Source organism: Aethalodelphis obliquidens, unplaced genomic scaffold (assembly GCF_003676395.1).
Source record: "Aethalodelphis obliquidens isolate GAN/ISIS:26980383/991018 unplaced genomic scaffold, ASM367639v1 scaffold5, whole genome shotgun sequence".
In the NCBI taxonomy this organism is placed as follows: domain Eukaryota; kingdom Metazoa; phylum Chordata; class Mammalia; order Artiodactyla; family Delphinidae; genus Aethalodelphis; species Aethalodelphis obliquidens.
In genome coordinates this window covers 79,223,995-79,250,565 of record NW_020837949.1, presented here as the reverse complement: position 1 = coordinate 79,250,565, position 26,571 = coordinate 79,223,995, and the positions used below count along the sequence as shown (strand labels likewise).

General features: G+C 37.4%; 1 protein-coding gene across 1 annotated transcript in view; it reads right to left on the bottom strand.

The window, feature by feature from the left end:
* Positions 1-26,571, bottom strand: part of SEMA3E (semaphorin 3E) — a 260,267-nt gene that overhangs the window by 73,031 nt on the left and 160,665 nt on the right. Inside the window, exons 3-4 of the mRNA XM_027102736.1 lie at positions 24,117-24,176; positions 21,518-21,637 (exon numbers count right to left, since the gene is read on the bottom strand). Of these exons, the coding sequence (XP_026958537.1) occupies positions 21,518-21,637; positions 24,117-24,176 (180 nt within the window). The remainder of the gene's footprint in view (positions 1-21,517; positions 21,638-24,116; positions 24,177-26,571) is intronic.

Sequence of the window (26,571 nt, the reverse complement as noted above, 5' to 3'; positions counted from 1 at the left end):
GTGCTCTGCAACAAGAGAAGCCACCGCAATGAGAAGCCCACACACGGCAACGAAGAGTAGTCCCCACTCGCCACAACTAGAGAAAGCCCGCACAGCAACAAAGACACAATGCAACCAAAATTAATTAATAAATTAAATTTAAAAAAAAGAACTCAGTATTATGGAAGAGGAAACATTCAAAAAACAATTGTCCAGAAAGCTGAAAATAATCATACATACATATACATTTATATATACTTCTACATACGCATGCATATATGTGATCTTCTTGAATTACTGAATGTTCAAATGTTTGATCATAACTCATCTTGATTCTAAAAACGTCAATCCAACACTCAATTCTATTCAGAAACATTTTTTATAGATTCATATCAATTCAACAAATTTAAAGGTCTGGCAAATAGTGGGTTATAAATAATTAGGTTAAGTAAAATGATGAGCCTGATATATATTAGACAGGCTGGGTCCTGGGACCCTTTACTGGAGTGCTTGCATCTGGACAAACATCTCCTGGAGCAACAGAACACAAAGAAATAATAAGGGACTAAAAATAACTGCATGCATGCATAGCTGGGGCTATTATGAACAATAAGATACAAACAGGGCACAAACCAACTGTCATTTGTGAGGTGCTGGGAGCAGAAGCAGGGTACTGTGCATGATCCCTGCACACAGCACCACCAAGCGGTGGGCAGACCACCTAAGCAACTCCTCCCGCCTGACCCATGGATCTGCACCTACCCTCACCTACCCCATTTAAGGAACCAGTTCGCCCCTCCTCATGTCTTTCTCTGACTTATTTCATTTAGTATGGTAATCTCTAAGCTCATTACATCTTTTTAGTGAATGATTTCAATGACTACTGCCAGGATTATGTTGGGTCATGAAGAAACTGAGATAGAAATGACAGCGCCTTCCCTGGAGACACTCCGGCGTTCATATGGAAATCGTAATTCATAACTAAGGTTTGTCTTAAGTACAATGAAAATCCAAAGGAAAAGTAATTAACTTCACCAGGTGGAGGTCAAGATAAGCATCACAGGGCTTCCCTGGTGGCGCAGTGGTTGAGAGGCCGCTTGCCGATGCAGGGGACAGGGGTTCGTGCCCTGGTCCGGGAAGATCCCACATGCCTCGGAGCGGCTGGGCCCATGAGCCATGGCCGCTGGGCCTGCGCATCCGGAGCCTGTGCTCCGCAACAGGAGAGGCCACAGCAATGAGAGGCCCGCATACAGGGAAAAAAAAAAAAAAAAAAAGATAAGCATCACAAAGGAGGTGATATTATGGGCTGAATCTTGAAGGATGAGTTAGGATTTTCCAAACAGAGAATAAGGATAACAGTTCCTCAAGTAAAGGAATCAGCATGAGTGAAAAACATAAGCAAGTGACAGAATACATCTTTAAGACATGGCACAAAATGCTGTCGTTGCCTCATTTGTCTCATAGGATCAGGGGAGTCATGAAGGGCGTGTAGGATCTTCCTCTTCCTCCCACCAGGGCTCCCTCCTTCGTCAACCTGAATCCTCAGAGTTTTATTATTAAAGAAACTCCTTCCTTACAATGTCTCCAGAAAATTATTTTCTTCCTGTCCTGCAGGCATAGGAAACGTGGATTTAAAGTACTGAATAAAAGTCAAGACTGGGCTAAAATCTCAGAGTCAGCAAGTAGATAAGAGATCAAGCCATGTGAATTAATAAGAACATCAAGGAAAGCATGCAGTGTAGGAAAATCCATACCAAGGATGGAATTCCTGCAATCACCGAAATTTAAATGGATGGGAAGGCAGAATATTCAGAATCGTGAAACTATACAAAAATAACGATCCTAAAAACTAAAAGAGGGAAGCATCTCTACAAAAATTATAAATACTAGCAAATGCAGCAGAGAAGGAGTATAAGATGAGTTAAAGAGGTACTTATTTGGCAACTAGAAAGTCACGGGTAACAGAATTGGGAGCAGTTTTCGCAAAGGGCTAGGTGCACCCCAGGCTGACGAGCAAATGGAAGTCGAGGAAGGAAAGATGGGAAGTACCAACTCTTCTTTCAAGGTGGTCATAGGAAGGGTGAGAACCAGAGAACTCAGGAGATAAGCCTGTGGCCAAGTAGAGTTGAGGCTAAAGTTGTGTTTCATAATTTTTAATTTTTGAGACAACTCTAAACATGGAGAATTCTAAACATTTTTGTGCGCTGGAAGAAAAGAGAATGGAAACAGGTAATGAAGAAGGTAATAGATGTGATAAAGGGAATAGGTGGAACAAGTAATCTTGGAAGGAAGAGTCCAGAAATGTCTCCATATGGGACAGAGGGAAAGGCAGCATCAAATACATAAATTAAGAAGCGGAAAAGAGGAGAGGTTATAGACTTTTACTTTATGACCTCCACTTGCCTTTTTAATAAGAAGACATTTCAAATGCCAAGAGTTAAGTTTAACAGGAGAAAACTGTTAACATCAAGTGTGCAATACCATGTACCAGTTCCTAGGCCAGCTGCTTCTCCACATACGATCTCAGAAAATCCATATAGCTCTGGCAAACTAGGTATTAAAATAGAGAAACTGAAGTTCACAGAAATTAAGTACTGACCCAAAGTCACACAGCAAAACCTAGACTTGAAATTTCACCAGTCTGGTCCCAAAGCCTCTATTATTTTCACTGCATTATTTTGCCCCTACCCCACTTCCAGAACAGTAGTGACTTGGACAATGCCAGGATTGTTAATTGAGGACTGTGAATGATTGACCATATGAACCATATGACCATATGACCAATATGACCATACTGACCAATGAACCAAATTGACCATATGACCAATGATGGACCATTGGTCCATCTGAATAGTGATGGTGACAACCAACGTTCTCTAATTGTCTCTAGTACGATTCAGCAGTTTGGGAGCAGGGTTAGTAAATCACAAAGGTGAAGACAAAAAGACCAAAGTAGTTTGTTGTGTTTCATTAATATCAGTGCAGTGAGGTCGCCACTGTGTCAAGAAGGGAGTAAAATCTGGAGGGATTCCAGGATTGAGAAACTAGGAACGTGTCTACTGACAGCTGATGATGAAGATCAAGTTGAGATCAAGTGTGGAAAAGCTGTGGAAGGCATAGATTCACGGAGAAGATGCCTGAGTAGAGACAATTATTACCATCATCATTAGACTCTTACACAGCACTTCACAGTTTACAAAATGCCTTAATATAGTTGGTCATTCAGGAAAGCAGCATAGCATAATGGACAACACTTAGCCTTGGACCATGTGGCCCAAATTTGGCACTTACTGGGCAACAAGAAGAAGCCACTTAATTTCTTTTCAATTTCCACATTGTTATATGAGAGCAGTAATTCCTCCCTCATGGGAAGTTATAAGCATTAAAGCAAATGAACAAAAACATCTGGCACATGGTATGTACTCAATATGCGGTACTTGTATTTATTAAGATTCTTTGGGGGAAATTTTGATTCATCAAATAAGACTGAGGTAGACAATATTACTTCATTGATAAGTAATTTTAGGTCTAAAAGATGCCCTCTTATCTCATTTTACAAAAGGGAAAATGGGGGATTAGAGAAAAAAACAAACTTGACTGAGGAGACTGAAATAGGATGAGACTAGAGCTTGTTAATATTGCTTAAAATTTCATTCTAAAAATAAAACTGAATCTACATACTTATCAATCAAGCTAGACCGACTACCAAAGTCTGACAAATGTTTCAGATATGAGGATATGGATAGACATATAAGACCTTATTTAGCATTCTAATCTTAAAAGAAGATGGAAGGCTTTTGTTAGAGAAAAAGAGGAAAGGTGGACACAGAAGCTTATTTACCCAAATGCTAAGCAGAAAAGTTATTTAGGCAGAGAGAGAGAAAAATTGGGGCATCTAAGCTTTCCAATGACACTGAAGATATACCTAGTGTAGGAAATGCTGAAGAAGACAGTAAGATCAGTAAGAAGGCGGCACAGTGGCCAAGTGATACTTTACCCAATATCAGGATAATAAAAGGGCTCCATTCTGTTTTAGTCTCTTATATTACTTTTTTCTTCATTTTCTTGTAGGAAGATGATGGTAATAAGCAACACATCAAGAATCCTGAATTCCTATCATATTTCTTCTCTTCTCTTTCTTACCTTTTTCTGTCCAGATGTTTCATCTATGCAAATGCTGAAAAGAAAGTTTTCTGGAAAATACATCTACAACAATGTAGACTTTTAAAAGTTAATACAATAAATGAGTAAAGTTGAGTTTACTTACTTTTTAAAATATGTTTTAATTTCCCTTTGGAAAGTAAAACCTGACAAAGTTCAATTTGCCAGACTGGAATAAGCAAGTCATTTTAATTGTCAATATTTTAATTAGGCTACCAAATTTAACTCTATGTACATGTGCTCTGTTTCATGTCCATGAATTAGCAGTATAGTGTGTGACTGAACTTATAACTAATTTAACTGGACTCCACTAACAAAATCCAAGTTAGCTGTAAGGAGGCAACATATTACTTAATCACCTAATGTTGTTCAAATGTCTTAGTGAAAATATTCTTGAAAACAAGAAAGTCCCAAGCTAGCATGCTTTGTCCTTAGAGTCATTGTTGCGATGAATACCAAATGTATCTTTAGAGTTAGAGAACTGAACATCTTCAGGCATATTTTTTCAAAATTTCTTCAGACACTTTCATGAGAGCATTTCAAAAGTGAATCCATTTGACATCATTTGCAACCCAAAGCAGGCTAATGCAGCTATTACAAAACATCCACCATTACTCAATAGCCACCGGATAAAGAAAATAAATCATCTGGTTGCCATAGAATTATAAATGTGGAAAGTGATACACCACGGTAACATTAAGATTTTGGCATGAGGTACAAAAGTCCATATGTAGAAAGTCTGTGCTTTTTCTAAGTAATGGACTTACACCATGGACACGATCCACTCTTATATAGAGAATTATGCCATAATTATATCTCAAAGCTCAAAGATAGAAAAGTTAATAAAAATAGCTAATTTTTATTGAGGTACCACTTCACTATTGGGCTATATATGATTTTTACTATACTTTTATATTTAGAAAATTTTATGTTCAATTATATATATATACATATATATAATCTATATACACACATATATACACATATATATATAAATGAAAACTCCAGTACTCCAAAATACAAAGCTTTTATTATTAATCTCTAAACTCTTCCTTCCTGATGAGAACTATGTAACACATCTTTTTTCCTGGATTTACCTTGATTACCAAGAATGTCAATATCATAATCAGGAAATATTGGTTTTATTCTCTTCACCTGTTCCTCTTTTCCTACTACCACTTCTAATATTTAATCCAACTGTTCTCTTCCACCATTTTCCCCCAATTGTATTTTTGACCCTTGTTTTAAATTTTCTATCAGTTTCAAAAGGAAAAGGGTCATAATAAGAACTATTTTTAACTCTTTTCTCTATGTCTAACACTGAACTGGACATTTTACATTTGCTCTGTCATCAAGTCACCCAGCAAACCTATTTGGCAAATGTCAAGCAGCTCGTAAACGGCAAACTGAAGGCTTCAACTAAAGAGTCACTCAAAAATCCTAAGCCTCAATAAATATGTGAAAGTGCTCAACTTTCTAAGTCATCAAGAAAACGAAAATTAAAACCATAATGTGATTCCACTACACATTCAACAAAATGGTTAGAAAAAAACAGACAACACTAAGTATTGCCTGTGGAGTGTGGAGTAACTGGCACATGCATATATGGCCAGAGGGCACAGAATCGGTACAATGACTGGAAAACTGTTTGGCAGGATTTACTAAAGCTGGACATACACATCCTCTATGACCCAGTAATTCCACTCCCACAACATACTGAGCAAAGACACAGGCATGTTTACCAAAAGACAGGCACAAGAATGTTCATGGCAGCATGATAACAGCACTGCAACTGTGAACAAACCAAAGGCTCAGCCAGAGGAGAATGGGGTCAATAAATGGAGGTGTATCCGTACAGAAAAACACTACACAGCAATGGCAACACATGAACCGTGACTATATACAACACAGATTAACGTTACCATATTACTAAGCAAAAGAAGCTAGTCACACAAAAAATGATGTGCTATGGTTCCACTTACATGAAATTCTAAAAGAGGCAAAACTGATCTATGGTGTAGAAGTCAGAACAGTGGTTAGTTTGGCTTGGGCAGTGGGGGAGGTAGTGGATGCTGACTGGAAAGGATCACAGCAGAGATTCTGGGGGGCTACTGGTGATGTTTTCTTTCTTGATCTGGGTGCTGGTTACACAGAGGCGTTCAGTTTGTGAAACAGAACATGGGTACATTTTTTTGCAGCTGTGCACTTTTCTTTATAAGTGAACAAAAAAGTATACTTAAAGAATGTCTCTGCTTTCTATGTTATGCTTCTTAATTTATATTATAAAGGCCAGAGAAGTAAAAACAAATATTTATCACGTTATCACCAAACCTTTTCAAGAGTTGGCAGAGTCCATAAAATAAAACAGTATGTGTATAGAGGGGATTTGTTTATTATGGAATTTATAAGGTAGAGTCTATCTTATAAACACTTTCACCAGTTGAACCAAATAAAATTATTTTAAAAAGCAAAAAATATTTATAAAGTTATCAAAAAGCAAAGATTCACCGAATTTAACGGAAACTTTCAGATCTCAAAATAAAGTCCAGAAATTTCTTAATCAGGGCTGTTAGAACGTTAGAGGTTCACATCAAAGTACGAATGTAACAAAATCCTTTCATTTATTCATTAATTTGCTCACTCATTCATTCATCCCATGTTATTGATTATTAGATTCTCAGCACTAAAGTGTTTTGCGGAAGTCCACAATCCTTCTAGTGCTTGGGTAACAAATGCAAATGCCCATCAGGGCCAGGTGGACATGGCGAGCTAGCAGAGGCCTGGTGTAAGCGTGCATCGTGTGAGTGGCAGGGACTGTGCAATATTGTTAAGCACATGCCCCTATGTGTGCAATGGGGCAGCAACTACTAAGGACCCACTGATTCTTTTCATGTCAATTCAACAGAAATCACAATTTACTATGTGAAACCAACCGGTTTTCAAATGTAGGCTCTTTAAAAGAAAACAAACAAGAAACGCTGTGATAAACAAAGCACATCTGTGAGCTGAATCAGACATATGGCTGCCAGTTTATAACGTCTGATCAAATTAAAGAGACGTGAATGCTTACTGGGCTACAGCCACGAGAAGCTCGTTTGTCCGTTAGGTGCCCAACCACTTAAGTACCACATTCATTCTCTGTTTTGCAGTAGCCTGAGAATTAATGGTTTAAAAATAAATCACTTAATTACCTTATGGTTCATTCTTGCTATGAAATACTACGCACCATTTAAATGAATGAGATAGAATTATGATGTCCAAATATATAAATAGTAATGTCTATGAAATATTTTTGAGTAAAAATTAACAAAATCAGAACTTCACGTAGAGTACGTGTTTTGCTCTTACACGTATACACACACGTGTTTGGAAGAATAAATATCAAACTATTAACGTAGGGGCGCCGCAGAAGAGGTGGGCAAAAGTTGGCACTGGAGCAATTTCACTTTTTATTTTATTGACCTTTTCCATGTCTCCTATGTATTAAGTGGGAAAAAATAGCCCTCATGGCAGAGCTCACTGCTCCCTGAGGATCTGGCCTGCTACTTCTTTAATTAGGTAGAGTTCCGGACCAGCATAAGCCTCTCCTGATCCCTTATCTCCAGGGCCCAACAGGAAAGTGGCTCAGCAATACAGCATCACTTGCTTTTCTCTGCACCTTCCCTTTGGTCCCAGGCACGTGGTGCCGGAGAGTGGGGTTTCTTACTAACTGCCTCACGTGCAGAGCACACACAAGAGCGTCAAGCAGTCTGCCTTTCCAAAAGCTTTCATATAATCATTCTCAAACAAAAACTAGCCGAAGGAATCCTGTTTTCCTTCCCACCAGAAGATCATGTAACCAGCTTTCAGTATTAAGATTGACAGGAGAGAGAGACCTTGAAGGAACAATCCCTCTATCAAAGACATTTTAAAATAACCTTAGGGATATTCAAGATCACAAAAATAATAGACTGCAAGCTCCTGGAGAAAGTGTCATGCTCACCTTTTTATGTCCCAGAGGTTGAAATATTACGTTTTCTATCACCTGCACTGAAAAATATCTTTTGATTTGCAGTAAAGAAAGCAGAAAAACAATGAAGAAAATGGTTGAACACCTGATGGACAAGATAGATATAATTTCTTTTAAAGTATCAGTTACTATTTAAGTCTTCTAATGCTAGTTTCTAAATAATAAATCTTGATACAATGTGATAAGAAATTTAATTAACCTTCTTTACCTACTCAAAAAATTTTGTCTTTTTTTAAGATACAAAATAAAGAAAAAATACTTTTCCTTGTGATAGTAACTCTTAGGATGTCTTCTTTTTAACAGAACTATTGCCTGTTTGATAGCTATGATGATAGTATAATTTCGTTTTTCACATTTAACTTTTAATATCTATTCCAATGGATAAAATATTTCCATTCTTCCTACTTCAGAAAAAAAGTATTGGGGTTTCCCGGGTGGTGCAGTGGTTAAGAATCCGCCTGCCAATGCAGGGGACACACATTCGATCCCTGGTCCAGGAAGATCCTACATGCCGCCGAGCAACTAAGCCCGTGCGCCACAACTACTGAGCCTGCGCTCTAGAGCCCGCGAGCCACAACTACTGAGCCTGCGTGTCACAGCTACTGAAGCCCACGAGCCTAGAGCCCGTGCTCTGCTACAACAGAAGCCACCACAATGAGAAGCTCCGCACAGTAACGAAGAGCAGCCCCTGCTAGCCGCAACTAGAGAAAGCCGGCGCGTAGCAACCGAGACCCAATGCGGCCAAAAATAAATAAATTTAATTTAATTAAACAAAAAAGTATTATTGCTAGGTAATCGCTATTTTCTTTGCTTATAATTTCCATTACACCTCCAGTCAAAAATAACTGTACAACACATGGTCTCCAGAATGAAAACCTTATAGACTGAGGTCAGAATAAAACATAAACCTGACTTCATAGGGTCATACATATAACCTTTTAATCACTTATTTGAAATGAATATAAAATAAATTGTCATAATTTTTAAATCAATAAAACAATTCCATATATTATTTTCATATAAGTAGATCAGGAAATTACAGACCAGAGTTGCCCTTCAAAACATTTGACCAACAAGGCTTATACAAATATCTTGATACAAATTATAATATAGACATTTCTGTTAACTAATAGCTAATTTAATATATAAAAATTATCTGAAAAAATAAATGTTGCTAAATACTCAATGTAAAGTTTCATGTATTTATTCTATTCAAATGGCTAATGCTCACCCTAGATTTTTACAAAATAATTTAAAATTTATTATCTTTAACATTTTTTATCTACTTTTAAGATAACTGCAGGTAAACCAATAGAAATAAATAGGGACCTAACAGAAACTCTTTAAGAGAACAAATTTGAAAATCCTTGAAATTTTGTGTGTTTAAAAGCTGGGTGTGACAAGAGTTGATATTAAACAAAATAACCTGTGATATCAAAATATGCATATTTCTTTGTGAAAAACACAAAGAATATTAAATGCATGGCTATACTGATCTCAGTTGTGTAAAACAAACTACAAAGAACAGTCATATAACTCTAAGAGAGTAACTTTTTAAACCTCTGGGAATTGTTATTAGTTTTGCTGGCTCTCCCAATGGGATTTTCACTCTGTACTATAAGCAGAAAATAAAAATTTAAAAATCTGCTAAGAAACAAATATTAAGAACCTGTGAGGAAAATATATCTGATAAAAATCCATGTACTCATAACATGTATGTTTTAATCTATTTTGGACACTTAAGTATTGTTGCCTGAAAAGATATTTTCAATATTTATTTATTTATTTATTTATTTGCGGTACGTGGGCCTCTCACTGTTGTGGCCTCTCGTTGCGGAGCACAGGCTCCGGACACGCAGGCTCAGCGGCCATGGCTCATGGGCCCAGCCGCCTCACGGCATGTGGGATCTTTCTGGACCCGGGCACGAACCCGTGTCGCCTGCTATCGGCAGGCGGACTCTCAACCACTGCACCACCAGGGAAGCCCAAGTTATTTTCAATATTTATTGAAAATAAAGGATTTAAGCTCTAAAGGACCCAAGAGATAATATACAAAACACATGACTCTAAAAGGCAAGAATCTGTTATGTCTGGATAGTAATCTCTTACTGGCACATCAGAAAATATTTAACTAGGGAATACAAACAACTAGAAAAATACATAATTTCCAGTCTACGAAGTACAAACGTGAACTTGGTAAAGAACATTATTTGGGTACAGTTCCTAACGTATTTTCAAAGAGACTTATACTGGATTGAGTTAATGTATAACCCTTTTGATTTTGAAGCTGACAGTATCCCCACTTAAGTAGCTGAGCTGCTACTTCCTGCAGTAGATGAAACGTGTCAAAATCATATACTGAAAATCAAAAAGCGTGTTATTGATTATCTTTGGTGCCAGACACATTTGCATGACTAATACAGTCTGCGTACTTAACAACTGATACAAATAGTCTTTAAATTAAAATACACTGAGAAAATTTACCCTACACTAATGAAATACCACAGCAACCTACGTTCAAATGCTATGCTCTCAAAGCCAGTCAAATTTTCCCATTTTTGAGCAGACAAAATTTGGAGGCGGCCCACAGATTCACCCCTCAGTCTTTACAGTTCTTACAAGGAGGAATGTAAGGGTTTTTTTGTTGTTTTTTTTAAGAGGAGAGCCGGGGACAAAGTTTAGAAAAGAATGACTTTTATTTTTCACCCTTCGCTCTGTGCCTTTGCCTTGCCTCCCCCAGAACCATCCTCTTAAAACACCTGTATTTATTAATACAATCTTCCTTTCATATAAAGATATGTAAATGAGAGTATGGTAGGCAGAATACTAATGGCACCCAATAGTCCCACCCCCTCTTACAGAGGTTTAGTATAATCTCCACCTCTTGGGTTTGGACAAGACCTATAAATACGGTAGAAACCCCCCTCTAGATTATAGTACTTTATATGGTGATGGTATAGTAATTCTCATAGTTAGGTTATACTATATGACTCCTTAGGAAATTGGACAGAAAGAGTCTCCTGTTGGTTTCGAAGAAGTATGTTGTCATGTTGTGATAGGGCCACGTGGCAAAGAACTGCTGGGGGCCTTTAGGAGCAGAGAGCAGCCCCTGGGTGACAGCCATCAAGAAAATGGGGACGTGAGTCCTACAACTGCAAAGAACTGAATTGTGTCAACAACTACAAGAACCTGGAGTACGACCCTGAGCTCCAGCAGCACGGCAGCCCAGGCAACACACTGATTTCAGCCTTCAGAGACGTGGAGCAGTGGAGCCAGCTAAGCAGTGCCTGGTCTCCTCCCGCCCCACAGTAACTGTGAGATAATAAATGTGTGCTGTTTTAAGCTGCCAAATTTGTGGGAGTTTGTTTTGCAACACAGAAAACTTATACAAATAGTAGCATGCTAATAGCACTGAGCTAAAGTCACTGTGCTGTTAGAGAAACTTAGGTTGTTAAGTGATGAAAGCAATTTTTATTTTGCAGCAGTTCAAGGCCTTTGCCAATTCTCTAGAAACATGTTTTATACCTGAACCTCTGGGATTTTTTTTTTTTTTTTTTTGCAGTACGCGGGTCTCTCACTGTCGTGGCCTCTCCCGTTGAGGAGCACAGGCTCCGGACGTGCAGGCTCAGTGGTCACGGCTCATGGGCCCAGCCGCTCCGTGGCATGTGGGATCTTCCCAGACCGGGGCACGAACCCACGTCCCCTGCATCGGCAGGCGGACTCTCAACCACTGTGCCACCAGAGAAGCCCCGGATTTTTTTGTCTGAACCTCTATATTCAACACATAATTTAGATTTTCTATGAAAGTTGAGTAAAATTAGAAGTAGACATAAACTTGTAGTATTTTACATAGTACTTTATATTTGTATAGCATTTTATTATTTAAGAAGTACTCTTGGGACAACCCTGCTAGCATTTCATTATTTAAAAAGTACTCTTGGGACCTCCCTGGTGGCGCAGGGGTTAAAAATCTGCCTGCCAATGCAGGGGACACGGGTTCGTGGCCTGGTCTGGGAAGATCCCACATGCAGTGGAGCAACTAAGCCCATGTGCCACAACTACTGAAGCCCGTGTGCCTAGAGCCCATGCTCCACAACAAGTGAAGCCACTGCAATGAGAAGCCTGCGCACCACAACGAAGAGTAGCCCCCACTCACTGCAACTAGAGAAAGCCCACGTGCAGCAACAAAGACCCAATGCAGCCAAAAATTTAAAAATTAAAAAATAAATACATAAATGGTACTCTTAGTGTAACAGAGAAGAACAAACCTGACTCCATGCTGGATCTATTCCTTTAGTTCTAACCTTTGTGCTCCGTTGCCTGTGCTTAGTCATGCTGGCTCTGCACCCTCTGTAAAGGAATGTTGCCTACAGCCTGACATATATATCATAGCCCATTCTCCAGGCTCTGACCTTTAAAGGCATAACTCCTTTTCATTCATACAGAGGTAAAAAGTTGCAGAACAGAGAATAACAATTGTCTTATTGTAGGTTTATAGGAACATCAGTGACCTGACCTACACAGACAGCTGCAAGAACAAAGGATTCCGGCACTAAGAAGTTTGCAACAACCTGCCATATCCTCTCCCATTTTAGGATAAAAGAAGCCTGAATTCTCACTCGGGTAAGATGGCTTTTTGTAACACCAGTCCACCACCTTCTCAGTCTGCTGGCTTTCTGAATGAAGTCACTATTCCTTTTGCCCCAACAACCCGTCTCTAGATTTACTGGCCTGTCGTGCAGAAAGCAGTACAAGATTGGACTCGGTAATATGAGATCTCTGAGAGGATAGCAGCAGAGGCATACATTCTATTTTCCATAAGTTCTCTCAGAAAAACAGATGGATCAACTAGAAATGCCAAACGACAAGCTCACAGACAACACAACACCTGCAGCAAGGTGGCTATTAAGACATCTCCATGAGCCCCTAAGTACCAGCAGGTGTGGATGAACTACTGCAAGCTATAAAACACACAGGGTATCAACATCTTGCCAGAGGAAGCAGAGAGAAGCAACCAGGTTTTGTCGAATGTGAGAAGAAAATAACTCTCATATTTCCAATAAGCACTCACTAGTAGTGTAGCATCGCTTTAGAATGTCAGGTGAACCTGGGAGGAATTCTTGCTGATTCAATCTGTGGGTGATTTCAAGGGGCCTGAGGAAAGAATGGAGTCTTATGAATTCTCAAAATTAACCAGCCCATTTCCCTTCCAAGAAGAAACTGCTGGAAGTGGAATACAATTTGTCCAAGAGGAGGGATAAAGAAGGTCAAGGGAAAGCAACAGCCAGACAAAAGAGAAAAAGATCATGGCCAGAAGAATATCTATATCTATATCCATATCTCCATAGTTTTGAAAACTTGACAAAACAAAACAGAATGGTGAGTTCTAAAATGTAAAGCTAGACATACATCTACTCTGATCCACACTTTCCTTTTAAAAGTTCAGGAACTAATTATTTATAAAAATGAGCAATAGAAGAAGATGCCACCTGAATCTACTACAATGTTACCATAGGATAAAAGAATAATAAACAGAATAACATTACCACAGACAGTGAAAGTTTGTCAAACAGACACGCCACAAAGTGGATGAGAATCAAACATAACTTAGTATTTCAAAAGAAGTTAAGAAAAGATAGAAGAAATAAAATACATAAATCAAAATTAGGAAAACTAAAAAATGAAGTGATAGAATTCAGGAAGGACTTTGAAATAAAAAGAAAAAATAATTTTGAAAATGAAGACTAAACTAGAAGGGGCATAAGAGAAAAAGATAAAACAAAACCAAGAGTTTACAACCTATGAGGGAAAAAAAGGTGCAAATAAAAGCAAAAAATAAAAGAAATGATTCAATCTGGGTGTCTGTTACACAGGGGTATTCAATTTGTGGACGTGACCTAGCAATACATTCACACGCTGTGTACATCTTGTATTTATATTATACTTCAGGAAAAAATTAAAAATAATGAAATGAAGAAAGAGACAAAAGTGATTCAAGAGAAAGTTGGCTTTAATCCTTTACGCCAGAAAACCATGATTTGCAACCACATTTTACTGAAACTCCTCTCATAAATTCCTCCAAAGACTTTGTAAGTCCAATGACATTGACTCTTTGAGACTTGTAACACTGTTGATCACTTCCTCATTTCTGTGCTATCCCCCTCTCCTATTTTCCTCCTAACCTTTCTAGTCACTTCTTGTTAGTCTCCTTTGTGGGTTTTTCTTCCTCCACTAGCCTTTCAAATATTGGTGTTTCTGGACTCTATATTCAACTATTCTCCCTTTTTTACTCAAATTCTCTTCCTAAGCAATGATATCATAACTAAAGGGCTCAGCTTTCACACATATACATGCTGTTAATTCTCAAATCTGCATTTCTAGTTCTGGTTTCTCTCTTGAAAAATAGCCCTTTACATCCAACTGTTAATGAGATCTCTCCACTGACTATAAGACAGTCCCCCGCCTTGTCAAACTTGCTTCCCACCCAGCCCTCCTTAACTCCAAGAAGGAAAGTGATCATATCTTCTTGTTCAATAAATAGTTTAAGTTTCCCCATCTACTATCCTAAGAAAAACCTTTCAACACTCCTACACTTTTTATATCCTTCTCCATGTTTCTTTTCCTTAACAATTCTATTTCTGGATTGAATAGGCAATATTACTGCCTTTATCACAATTCAGTCACTTCTTCATCTCCTACATTCTAATTCCTCATCCCTTTACCAAAACTGCCCTCTCTGTAGCACTGATAATGTTGTCTATTATTAATTTTTTTCCTTTCACTCTTACAAGTGTGATTCTAATTTGCACTGACATGATTTGCCTTATACTACTATGTCTGCTCAGTCTGTTTACATTGATATTCCCTAAACATTCTACTGTCACCTAAATAATGGCATTTTCCAAGTTACTTTGATAAAGTGAACGGCAGAGAAGGAAAGCAAGAGAAAAAAATAAGATAGAGAATGAGGGATAGAGAGAAAAACAGAAAGGAGAGACTCCTTCAGGGACCATTAACTCCCTAGGGTTCAATAATTCAACGTATTCTGATAACACCCTATCCTAGCTGCAGGATCAATAGTTCAAATAACTGTACATGGAAATAAAACAGTTATAACTGAGAAACACTGAGCATTTTTTATGTTCTCACAGAAACATACTCTTATCTTCTTAGCTTCCTCTTGCTGTTAGACTGTTTTTCTTCCCAGTCATCAAGAAATAAAATTGGAATTGTTTTTGATTCCTTTTCGTCAGCAACATGCAATAAAATGTTAAGTTATATAAACTCCTGCTGAGTGGCTTCTCACATCAGCTCCACACTTCCTTTCCTTTGCTATTGTGACAACACTCAAATATCCTCATGATCTCTCATGAAGACACTTATAATAGTTCCCTTTAATTTCTCTCTGCCTTTCGTCCCTCTCTGCTTGAATCAATGCTAAATATTACTAATGACATGTCAATCAAACACTCTGCTCAACCTCCTTCCTAGTCTCCATGCTGTTTTTAGAAATACCTACAGAATGCCACTGTCTAGCATCAACATCCTCCACCAATTTGCCCCAGCTTTATCTTCTGCTGTTTCCCAAGCAACTAATGTCTGTGAACCTATTCTATATGTGCCTATCTCTGTGTTTTTTAAATGTTTTCCTTGCCTATAACAATTTGTAATTTTTCATTCCCTCATATGAAATTTTATCAAGCCTCCAAATGGAGTTTTGGGAATAAATCTCTCATTGCCCTTATTATCATCTGACCACATATTCCTTTTATGACACACACAGAATTTTTTTCAAAATATGTTTTTAATCAGACCTAATATTAAGATAATTACATGAGAAAAATATCCAACATTATGTATATGAAGGTGAACTACATGGAGTTCCACGTCTACTAATGACAAGGAGGCTTGTACTGAACTAACTCCCACAGATAATGATGATTAACTAAGTAAAAAAGTACAAAAAAAATTATTTGAAGGCAGTGGATTCAGTAAAAGCAGACAAAGAGAGTTTTTCACTCAAGGAATGTCCTAATTCATGTGGGGAGGAATGGCTAGAACTCAAGCAGAAAGCTAGAGACCTTCTAGCTTGGAAAGGCATAGGACAGAAACGTAAGGTACCGAATCAACTTAAAAGTGAGAAGGCATATCCAGAAACTGAAGGAGGCGCCCTGAGATCTGTGTATATACTCTTTCCCAAGTCCTTAGCTGACACCTGAACTGCGTGTGCAAGCAGACCCTGAAAAGCAGTGGCTGGAAAGTTACAAGAGATGCGTGGATGCTGCCCATTGCAAGGTAGTTTTGAGTGTGAGTCCAGCCAGGTAAACTGTCTGCTAGAATAAAAACAGACTCTCTTCAAAGGTAACAGAGTTCAGAATCAAGAATTAAAGTATATAATCTATAGTGTTCAGTACAAAATAAAAATTACTAGACATGCAAAGAAACAAGAAAATATGATTCATCATCAAGAGAAAAAACAGTCAATGCAAACCTAAAGTAACCCAGATGTTAAAATTAGCACACAGGGATTTTTTTTTTTTAGAGAGAAATTTAATTTCTTGTAATTTATTTATTCTCCATTCACAGCTACCTCATACTTCACTTTTTTTTTTACATCTTTATTGGAGTATAATTGCTTTACAATGGTGTGTTAGTTTCTGCTTTATAACAAAGTGAATCAGTTGTACATATATATATGTTCCTATATCTCTTCCCTCTTGCGTCTCCCTCCCTCCCACCTTCCCTATCCCACCCCTCTAGGTGGTCACAAAGCACCGAGCTGATCTCCCTGTGCTATGCGGCTGCTTCCCACTAGCTATCTATTTTACGTTTGATAGTGTATATATGTCCATGCCGCTCTCTCGCTTTGTCACAGCTTACCCTTCCCCCTCCCCATGTCCTCAAGTCCATTCTCTAGTAGGTCTGTGTCTTTACTCCTGTCTTACCCCTAGGTTCTTCATGACATTTTTTCCCCTTAAATTCCATATATATGTGTTAGCATACGGCATTTGACTTTCTCTTTCTGACTTACTTTACTCTGTATGACAGACTCTAGGTCCATCCACCTCATTACAAATAGCTCAATTTCGTTTCTTTTTATGGCTGACTAATATTCCATTGTATATATGTGCCACATCTTCTTTATCCATTCATCTGATGATGGACACTTAGGTTGCTTCCATGTCCTGGCTATTGTAAATAGAGCTGCAATGAACATTTTGGTACATGACTCTTTTTGAATCATGGTTTTCTCAGGGTATATGCCCAGTAGTGGGATTGCTGGGTCATATAGTAGTTCTATTTGTAGTTTTTTAAGGAACCTCCATACTGTTCTCTGTAGTGGCTGTACCAATTCACATTCCCACCAGCAGTGCAAGAGTGTTCCCTTTCTCCAAGCCCTCTCCAGCATTTATTGTTTCTAGATTTTTTGATGATGGCCATTCTGACTGGTGTGAGATGATATCTCATTGTAGTTTTGATTTGCATTTCTCTAATGATTAGTGATGTTGAGCATTCTTTCATGTGTTTGTTGGCAATCTGTATATCTTCTTTGGAGAAATGTCTATTTAGGTCTTCTGCCCATTTTTGGATTGGGTAGTTTCTTTTTTTGTTATTGAGCTGCATGAGCTGCTTGTAAATTTTGGAGATTAATCCTTTGTCAGTTGCTTCATTTTCAAATATTTTCTCCCATTCTGAGGGTTGTCTTTTGGTCTTATTTATGGTTTCCTTTGCTGTGCCAAAGCTTTGAAGTTTCATTAGGTCCCATTTGTTTATTTTTGTTTTTATTTCCATTTCTCTAGGAGGTGGGTCAAAAAGGATCTTGCTGTGATTTATGTCATAGAGTGTTCTGCCTATGTTTTCCTCTAAGAGTTTGATGGTGTCTGGCCTTACATTTAGGTCTTTAATCCATTTTGAGCTTATTTTTGTGTATGGTGTTAGGAAGTGATCTAATCTCATACTTTTACATGTACCTGTCCAGTTTTCCCAGCACCACTTATTGAAGAGGCTGTCCTTTCTCCACTTTACATTCCTGCCTCCTTTATCAAAGATAAGGGGACCATATGTGTGTGGGTTTATCTCTGGGCTTTCTATCCTGTTCCATTGATCTAGATTTCTGGTTTTGTGCCAGTACCATACTGTCTTCATTACTGTACCTTTGTAGTATAGTCTGAAGTCAGGGAGCCTGATTCCTCCAGCTCCATTTTTCGTTCTCAAAATTGCTTTGGCTATTCGGGGTCTTTTGTGTTTCCATACAAATTGTGAAATTTTTTGTTCTACTTCTGTGAAAAATGCCAGTGGTAGTTTGATAGGGATTGCATTGAATCTGTAGATTGTTTTGGGTAGTAGAGTCATTTTCACAATGTTGATTCTTCCTATCCAAGAACATGGTATATCTCTCCATCTATTTGTATCATCTTTAATTTCTTTCATCAGTGTCTTACAATTTTCTGCATACAGGTCTTTTGTCTCCTTAGGTAGGTTTATTCCTAGATATTTTATTCTTTTTGTTGCAATGGTAAATGGAAGTGTTTTCTTGATTTCACTTTCAGATTTTTCATCATTAGTGTATAGGAATGCCAGAGATTTCTGTGCATTAATTTTGTATCCTGCTACTTTACCAAATTCATTGATTAGCTCTAGTAGTTTTCTGGTAGCATCTTTAGGATTCTCTATGTATAGTATCATGTCATCTGCAAACAGTGACAACTTTACTTTTTCTTTTCCGATTTGGGTTCCTTTTATTTCCTTTTCTTCTCTGACTGCTGTGGCTAAAACTTCCAAAACTATGTTGCATAAGAGTGGTGAGAGTGGGCAACCTTGTCTTGTTCCTGATCTTAGTGGAAATGCTTTCAGTTTTTCACCATTGAGGATGATGTTGGCTGTGGGTTTGTCACATATGGCCTTTATTATGTTGAGGAAAGTTCCCTCTATGCCTACTTTCTGCAGGGTTTTTATCATAAATGGGGCACACAGGGATTTTAAAACTGCTATTAAAATATGTTCAAAAGTTTAAAGGAAAATAGAGTCATAATAAATAAAAATATGGGGGAGCACTCAGGATAGAAATGGAAAATATACAAAATGAAAATTCTAGAATTGCAAAGAACAATATTTACATGGACCATTAATGGAGTGGGCTTAACAGCATATGGGAGATGTCAGAAGAAAGGGAAAATAAATCAAAGGTATTTATCCAACTTGAAAAACAGAGGAAAAAAAGACTGAATAAGAATGAACAGAATCACGGTGATCTGTGGGACACTGCTCAAAAGTCAGTCTGTCTGTCTGTCTATCTATCTGTTTATGAGTCCCTGAAGGAGAGGAGAGAGAGAATGAGGCAGAGATATTATTTGGAAAAAACAATGGCCAAAAATTTGGTGTAAAACATATACTCTGTATCCAAAAATCTTAGTATTCAAGAAATATAAATATCAATCTCTCCAACACTGTCACCACACACACATAGGCACAGTACAGAGAAACTACTGAAAACCAAAGATAAAGAGAAAATCTTGAAAGATAAAGCAGTTACAAACAGGCTAATACCAGCATGAATGAAACCTAAATCTACATGAGAAAGAGATTAGACGACAATAAGGCATTTCTGAGACGCTTAAAGAAAATAAAAAGTTAACCCAGAATTCTATATCCAGGGAAAATATCCTTCAAAAATAAAGATGATATGAAGGCGTTTTCAGATAAATGAAAACTGAGAGGATCTGCCACCAATAAATCTGCAACACAAGTTGTATATATTCTGACTTTGTATTTATGTATACCTGTGTGTTTGTATACACATATGTACATATGCATATGTATATACATATGTATACTTTGTATATTTGTATATATGTAAATATTCTGACTTTGCACTGGACTTACTTGCCTTCTAATGTTCTCCTATTATATTACCTGCATTGTTTCTTTAAAATAATTTAGTAAATATACTGTGATGTGTTTGTGTATGCTACTTAATTTTAATCTACAACTAGGGGTGGTTAGTTAACGTTTAAAATATGCTAATCAACAATCCTGCCTATAAGGATGCTTAACAGCTGAAGTGCCTCAATCAGGGGCACTCTCCAAAGGCAGCTAGAGTGAGCACTTCAGATACTGCTAATTATGTGTGCACGTGTGTGTTAACTAGTATCAGGAATATCAGAAATAATTTTTCACTAGTGAAATGAATGTTGCTCTTCATATGTGGTAGCTGAAAATATTTTATAGTCACTGCTGCCCTTTCATAAATGGGGTCCAAGAATCAAGGGAGTAGCAGATGTAAGCTATTCTATACAGGACAGATAAACAACAAGGTCCTACTGTATAGCACGGGGAAATATATTCAATATCCTGTGATAAACCACAATGGAAAAGAATATTAAAAAAAAGGAGGTCCGCATGTGTATAACTGAGTCACTTTGCTGCACAGCAGAGACTGGCACAACATTGTAAATCAACTATACTTGAATTAAAAAAAAAAGAGAGAGAGAGAGTCTAGCTGCTTAACTATAGATCATCCAGAGCTCTGCTTTATCTGTGTCCCATCTCGTGCAGGATTCTGCCTTCTGACGACAAGGGAAGGTAACAGACCCTGACATCAGTATATTGTTTAGTATGCTTATTCACAGTGAAACTGATGTAAGGTGCTTGAAAATGTGCCTAAATAAACCAAAGCTGAGAGTTTACCCAGTTTGTTGAAACCGCTTATATGACTGAATGTCAAGCCTGCTTGTTAGTAAATATAATGTGGTGTATGTGGCAGAATTCAGTTGGGATTTGCTTTCATGATACCATACCATCTAGTAGTGGGGTCTCAGGGGAGGACATGTATGGCTCTCATCAAGTAAAGTTTATCTTAAGTCAGTTTGCAATCTCCCCCCAGCCCAACTCTACCTCTCCCAACTTACCTGGCCAAGAAAAGGAGTCATTACAGGATCAACAAGCCTTTGCATGTCTTTTAAAAAATACTGCAGGTAGTAATTTATTTTCATATATGCTTGTATATATATGTTCATATATATACATACTCGTTCTACTTTGGCACTTACACCAATAAAATTTTATATAAGAAGACAAAAGAGAACACAGTTTGATATTAAGAAATATTTTTAAGCGGACAAATTAAGTAAATGAAATTCTTCAGTGAATGAATACATAAAGAATTAATTGGTTCCCAGATTTTGTAGCTGGCAAGAATTTTAAAGCCCCAGGGAGATCGATTATCTGACTCAAGCAAGCTTAATCTAGAAGATCACAAATGCTTTTCTCTTTTGTAGGAAGAAATGCCACAACCTTTCTTTTAAAACAAAGTTCTTTTAAGCATTACTTTTGATAATTCATTGAGAGCAATGAATGAAATCATCATACCTCTAAATGGTATCCAACTCTGATGAAGGCACAAAGGGGGTCAAAAGCTCCAGTACCGCAGGTCAGAAGGTGCGTCCTATTATAGTGATGCAAAACCCGAACATAATTTGCACACTCACTCTAAAGCAGGAAAAAAAAAAAAAAAAAGAAATTGATTACTGTAATGAATATGTTTAGTTCTTTTTTGATTATTGCTTTTCCGAGCCCTAGAAATTTCATGTATAACCCACGCTTGGTTAGAGAAGGCAAAGGGGGCAGATGAAAAGAAGACAAGGACCAGTGGAAGAAGAGACGGAGGTGACCAATACAGCGATGTATGAATTACATTTAATAATGTGAGTGTATCGTTTTCATGTATTCTAGTACATGAGGAATTTAGAAAAAGCACTGTTCAGAAGTTTATCCAGGTATATTTACATGGCAATATGTTTCACTAAATAATTAAATTCTTCCCAAACCTGTTATTTTTTAAAATTTCATATAAACAATGAATCAGCATAAAGTCAGAAAACAAATAACTAGAAAAAGCTTCATTACCCTTAAGGGAACATATGCAGACCTTAGGGCACTACAGAGTTTTGATGTTTGGGCAAGTAAGTCATATCTTCAAACTCATAAATTCATATAAAGTACTTTCATAGAGAATTTTCAAGTAAACAGATAGAAAGCTAACTGATAAAAATAACATTTTATACCTATTACTATAAGATTACAGTCCTGAGATCAGCAAACTTTTTCTATAAAGGACCAGAGACTAAATATAATTAGTTTGATGGGCCATCTGGTCTCTGCAGCAACTATTTACTTCTGCAGCTATAGCATAAGAGCAGCCGTTGACAACAGAAAAATGAATGTATATGGAAGTGTTCCAACAAAACTTCATTTATGGCAGGTCACATTCGGCCCCAGAGCTCTAGTTTGCCCATAATGGGATTCAACTGTAATCGTATCAAGGACAGAATCTTGATTTTACACATCTTTGTTTTCTGTAGTTAATCAAACCCAGTACCTGATACACACTCCATGTGTAACAAACTTTTAATAGATCAGTCATTAGTTGAGTATGCTGAGTGAAAAAAAGTTTAAAATTACTTCAGACAAAACTTGACTAAATTAATTTTAGCAAATACCTTGTTGGCAAAGCAGGTACTGCTAGTTCACTTAAATTATGAGAGAAATACTAAACCCTTTTATTGCTAAATAGCACTTTGACATTAGTACATGCAATAATCAGTACATATTATGTTTTATAAGGTCAGATTCTGACTTTTAAATTCTCTCATACAACAGTATTAGGATGAAAAAGCCAGCAGACCTATCTCATCGTAAGTGATTCAGAATAGAGCATTCCCTTGGTAAGAACAAGTAACACACTACTGAACCGATTATCTGGGGCACACCGATAGACTTATTCCTTTAATTTCCCCTTCATGCAGCATCCTAGTCTGTATATGACCCGTATAGTTGGGAAAATCTAATATCCTATTTTCATATTGCTATAAGCACCTGCTTCTCCTCTCTTGAAACTGTCACAGCTTGAGTAAGCCGATTAGACCACATTTTGGCTCGGGTGGGCTTAGATTGACACAGCCTGTGAATGTGTTCAATTACTCAGCATCACGCTGTAGACTAAGCCAGCAAGAATGTCTTGACTCATCCCTTTGCCGTTAGAATCAGGAGTTGGTATAATGTGTGTTAGATTTCTACATGGTATTATTTTTTCTTACTGAAAAAAAGGATGAGTTAACTTTCAAAAGGAGCTGTGCATGCCTTCCTCCAAAGCTGTGAATTGTGTCGTCGGCCAGCTACTCCTAGCACGTGAAAAGTCCTTTCACCCGTGTACGCGTGTGTTAGCAACTATGGCAGGGCTGCTGCTGCTGGACCACCTCTTCCCTTTCACATGCTGCAGGGAAGTTATGGAGAGATGGAATATTGATTCTTTCAGCAGGAGACATCCTCAAAACATGTGGAATATATAAAGCATGTTTACTGCCTTTGCCATCTTCTTTCAAGTTTTTTGTTTTTTCTCCTTTAGTTTCTTCATTTGTTTCTAATTTACTAATCAGGGTGAGATGAAATCTCACAAAGACGGTGCTTAGCTTTTCCTCAAATTAAGAAATTACCTGAAATTATTTTTGTCCCCAGTACATAGGAGATAAGCCTGACTAGAAGGAATTTATAAATCTGAGTTGACTAAAATATTATAAGACAAAATAAAACCAAGATCTAGATGGTACCTTGGTGCCCTACTCTACCTCTACACTGAAATTAATTTTTAAGTAATTATATATATAGAAATTATATATATTATATATATAGAAAATGTACATGTACATGTATATGTATATACATGTACATGTATATATCATATGTGCATGCGTATACGTGTGTATATATGTATGTATGTGTGCACATATATTGATATATATGTATATATCAATATATATATCTATAGATATAGAGAGAGATAGATATTTATTCTTGAAATGAATTGCATATATGTGTTTTAAGAGCAAATAAAAGGTTAGAGATTCAGTCTTTTGTCACTGACCATGACTATAATTGATGATTTGTTTAATTTACAATGAATAATACTCACGGCATCTTTTCCTTTCATTATGCATTCTTCTGTTTTTACTGCTGTACTTGGCCAGTGTATCTGGAATAAAAGATAATGGACTGTTATGCAACTGCATATAAAAATAAACCACACGGAAAAACCATTTCATTTTTCTTCTGCAATTCAATACATTTTATTTTGTTCTATTTTTGTTGGTTCTACTTCCTTCTTTGAGAAGATCAAGCAAGACTTTATCTTCTTTATGGCATTATTTGCCAAATTAAGGCAATTATCTTTTAGCTTTTATTTTATGCTAAACTTTATTATTACTTATTATTTTTTTTAATCTTTCTGAAGGTTCATCTCAAGTCTCAGGCCTTTAGAGGTCACCCATACTTCAACCAGCACTGCTCTGCACTTAACCTACTGTGACCTCTGCTGTCCAATCTCTCTCCCGAACTTGCCTGACCCCCAAAGGCCAGGAACCTCCTTAAGTTCCCTTTGCATTTCTACCACTTAGCACTGAACCTGGTGTGGTGGACTCTCAATAACATTTGTGAACAAAAGAATGAAAGGATTTATAATGAATGAATTTATAATTCATCCTTTGTTTATAATGTATCACTTCATAATACACCACAAACATCTTTGATTATTTTTAAAACATAATTTAACTCTACCAGTTTCCCACTGGATTTCGGGAAATTTTCGTTGTATTTCAAATTTGTTGGTTTCTTCATTGAAGAGAGAATATATCAAATACCTCTTTTTCATCTCAGATAGTGCCTAGCACTTTGCTGGGACCACAGGCAGAAATCATTAAGTACTTTTTTTTGGGAATGCAAGAAATGGTTTTCTCTATCCTTTTCTTTTCTCAGACTGTTTCTGTTCCTCTTTTTGCTTAAATGATAGATTAATCACACCATGTGCCAGACAGCGTGGCAAGAACTTTTAGTTCTTCTTTCTTCTACTTTATAAACTCATGTGCAGAGGTTTGAGTTTGTTATACTATGCAACTGAGGGCTCATTATTATCATTGGTCTTAAAAGGTCCCTCTCTTATTTTAATTATCTATTTATTTCCTTCCCTTCCCCCCTCCATGTTCTCCCTGCATCCCTCCAGGAGGCAATCACTGTAAATTGTTCCTGGGAAGACTAACAGTTTTTCTGTTGTTTGCATATGTTCTTATAAAGTGTATGTTGCTTTTTGTGCATTTTTTAATTTATGTAAACGGTATATTTTAATTTATGTAAAGTCTTTCTCATCTTTTATATTAAGAACTGGGCTTTGAAGACCCCTATACAAAGCCCTATGTATACACACAGTCTGTTGTTTCTAACTGCTTTGTAATATTTGGGGTATGGATCCCCCATATTCCCTCTTCTACTCTCCCAATGATGACACCCAAATTGTCTCCAAATCTCCACGGCAAACATCGGCACATCTTCTCCCAATAAAACCTAGAGGAATCAGTTTAATGTTTATGATCTCCATGAACAGCTCATTTCAGTTGCAGTGACTACACCACAAGTGATGGTGTATAAGCTACTTTGGGAAAAGGCTTCTTACCACAATAGTCTGTTTTGTTTTAATAAAGTACTTTATTGACAAGAACCACTCCCTCCCCCCTCCCCCCCCACCAAAAGCAGCAGCACATTTTTGTACACGTCCCTCTGGGATCTGTGTAAGAATACCACTGGTATGTATAACCAGGAGCAGAATCAATGGGTCTTAGCGAAGCATACATTTAATGTTTTACTGTAGTGTCAGGTTGCTCTCCAGGATGGTGACATGTTTATACTCTACCAGCAATCCTCACTGACACTTGGCATTATCAGCTTTCTAACTTTTGTACTGAGCACTTCAGATTCAACATTTAATTTAATCCTTACCAGAACTTTACCTAAGTATTATTTGGGAGCTTCTTTTAAAAAAAAATGCATATTTCTCTGTCCAACTCTACAGTGCAGATCTATGGGTGGGAACCAAGGTATACAATTCCCTTAAGTAATTGTAGCAACTGATAAGTTCTCAAATGTTTCCTGTGCCTCAAGATCTAAGAGCCTCCAGGTTAATAGCTTATCCCCTCACCTGCTGGATCAATCACTCCCCCTCCCCTGACTGAAAAAGCTCAATCGGCTCCCTTTCTTGTCTCTTTCTGAATTCCACGGGACCACCTTCTCATGCTAATGTATCATCTTCATGGGCTCTGCTGGTCAGCGATGATGAATTCTATTTTGAGCGATGCTCACTTTCACCAGAACCCCCTATAGTTTTTTGTTCATAGCCTCCAAAGGCCTGTGCCTTGGATCTACATGCCCTGGTGTACAATGTCTCTAGAAAAATCTAAAAGGCAAGCAACAGGCATGCCTTCCTATGTGGCACCGTTCTTCTGGAGTTGAGTCTGAAGTCTTCCTTCACTGGGACAGGCACTCTCTGATTCTCTTCAGACTTTTCTTTTACCTGAGTGGCCCCTGTAGGCGTTTTAGTTTTT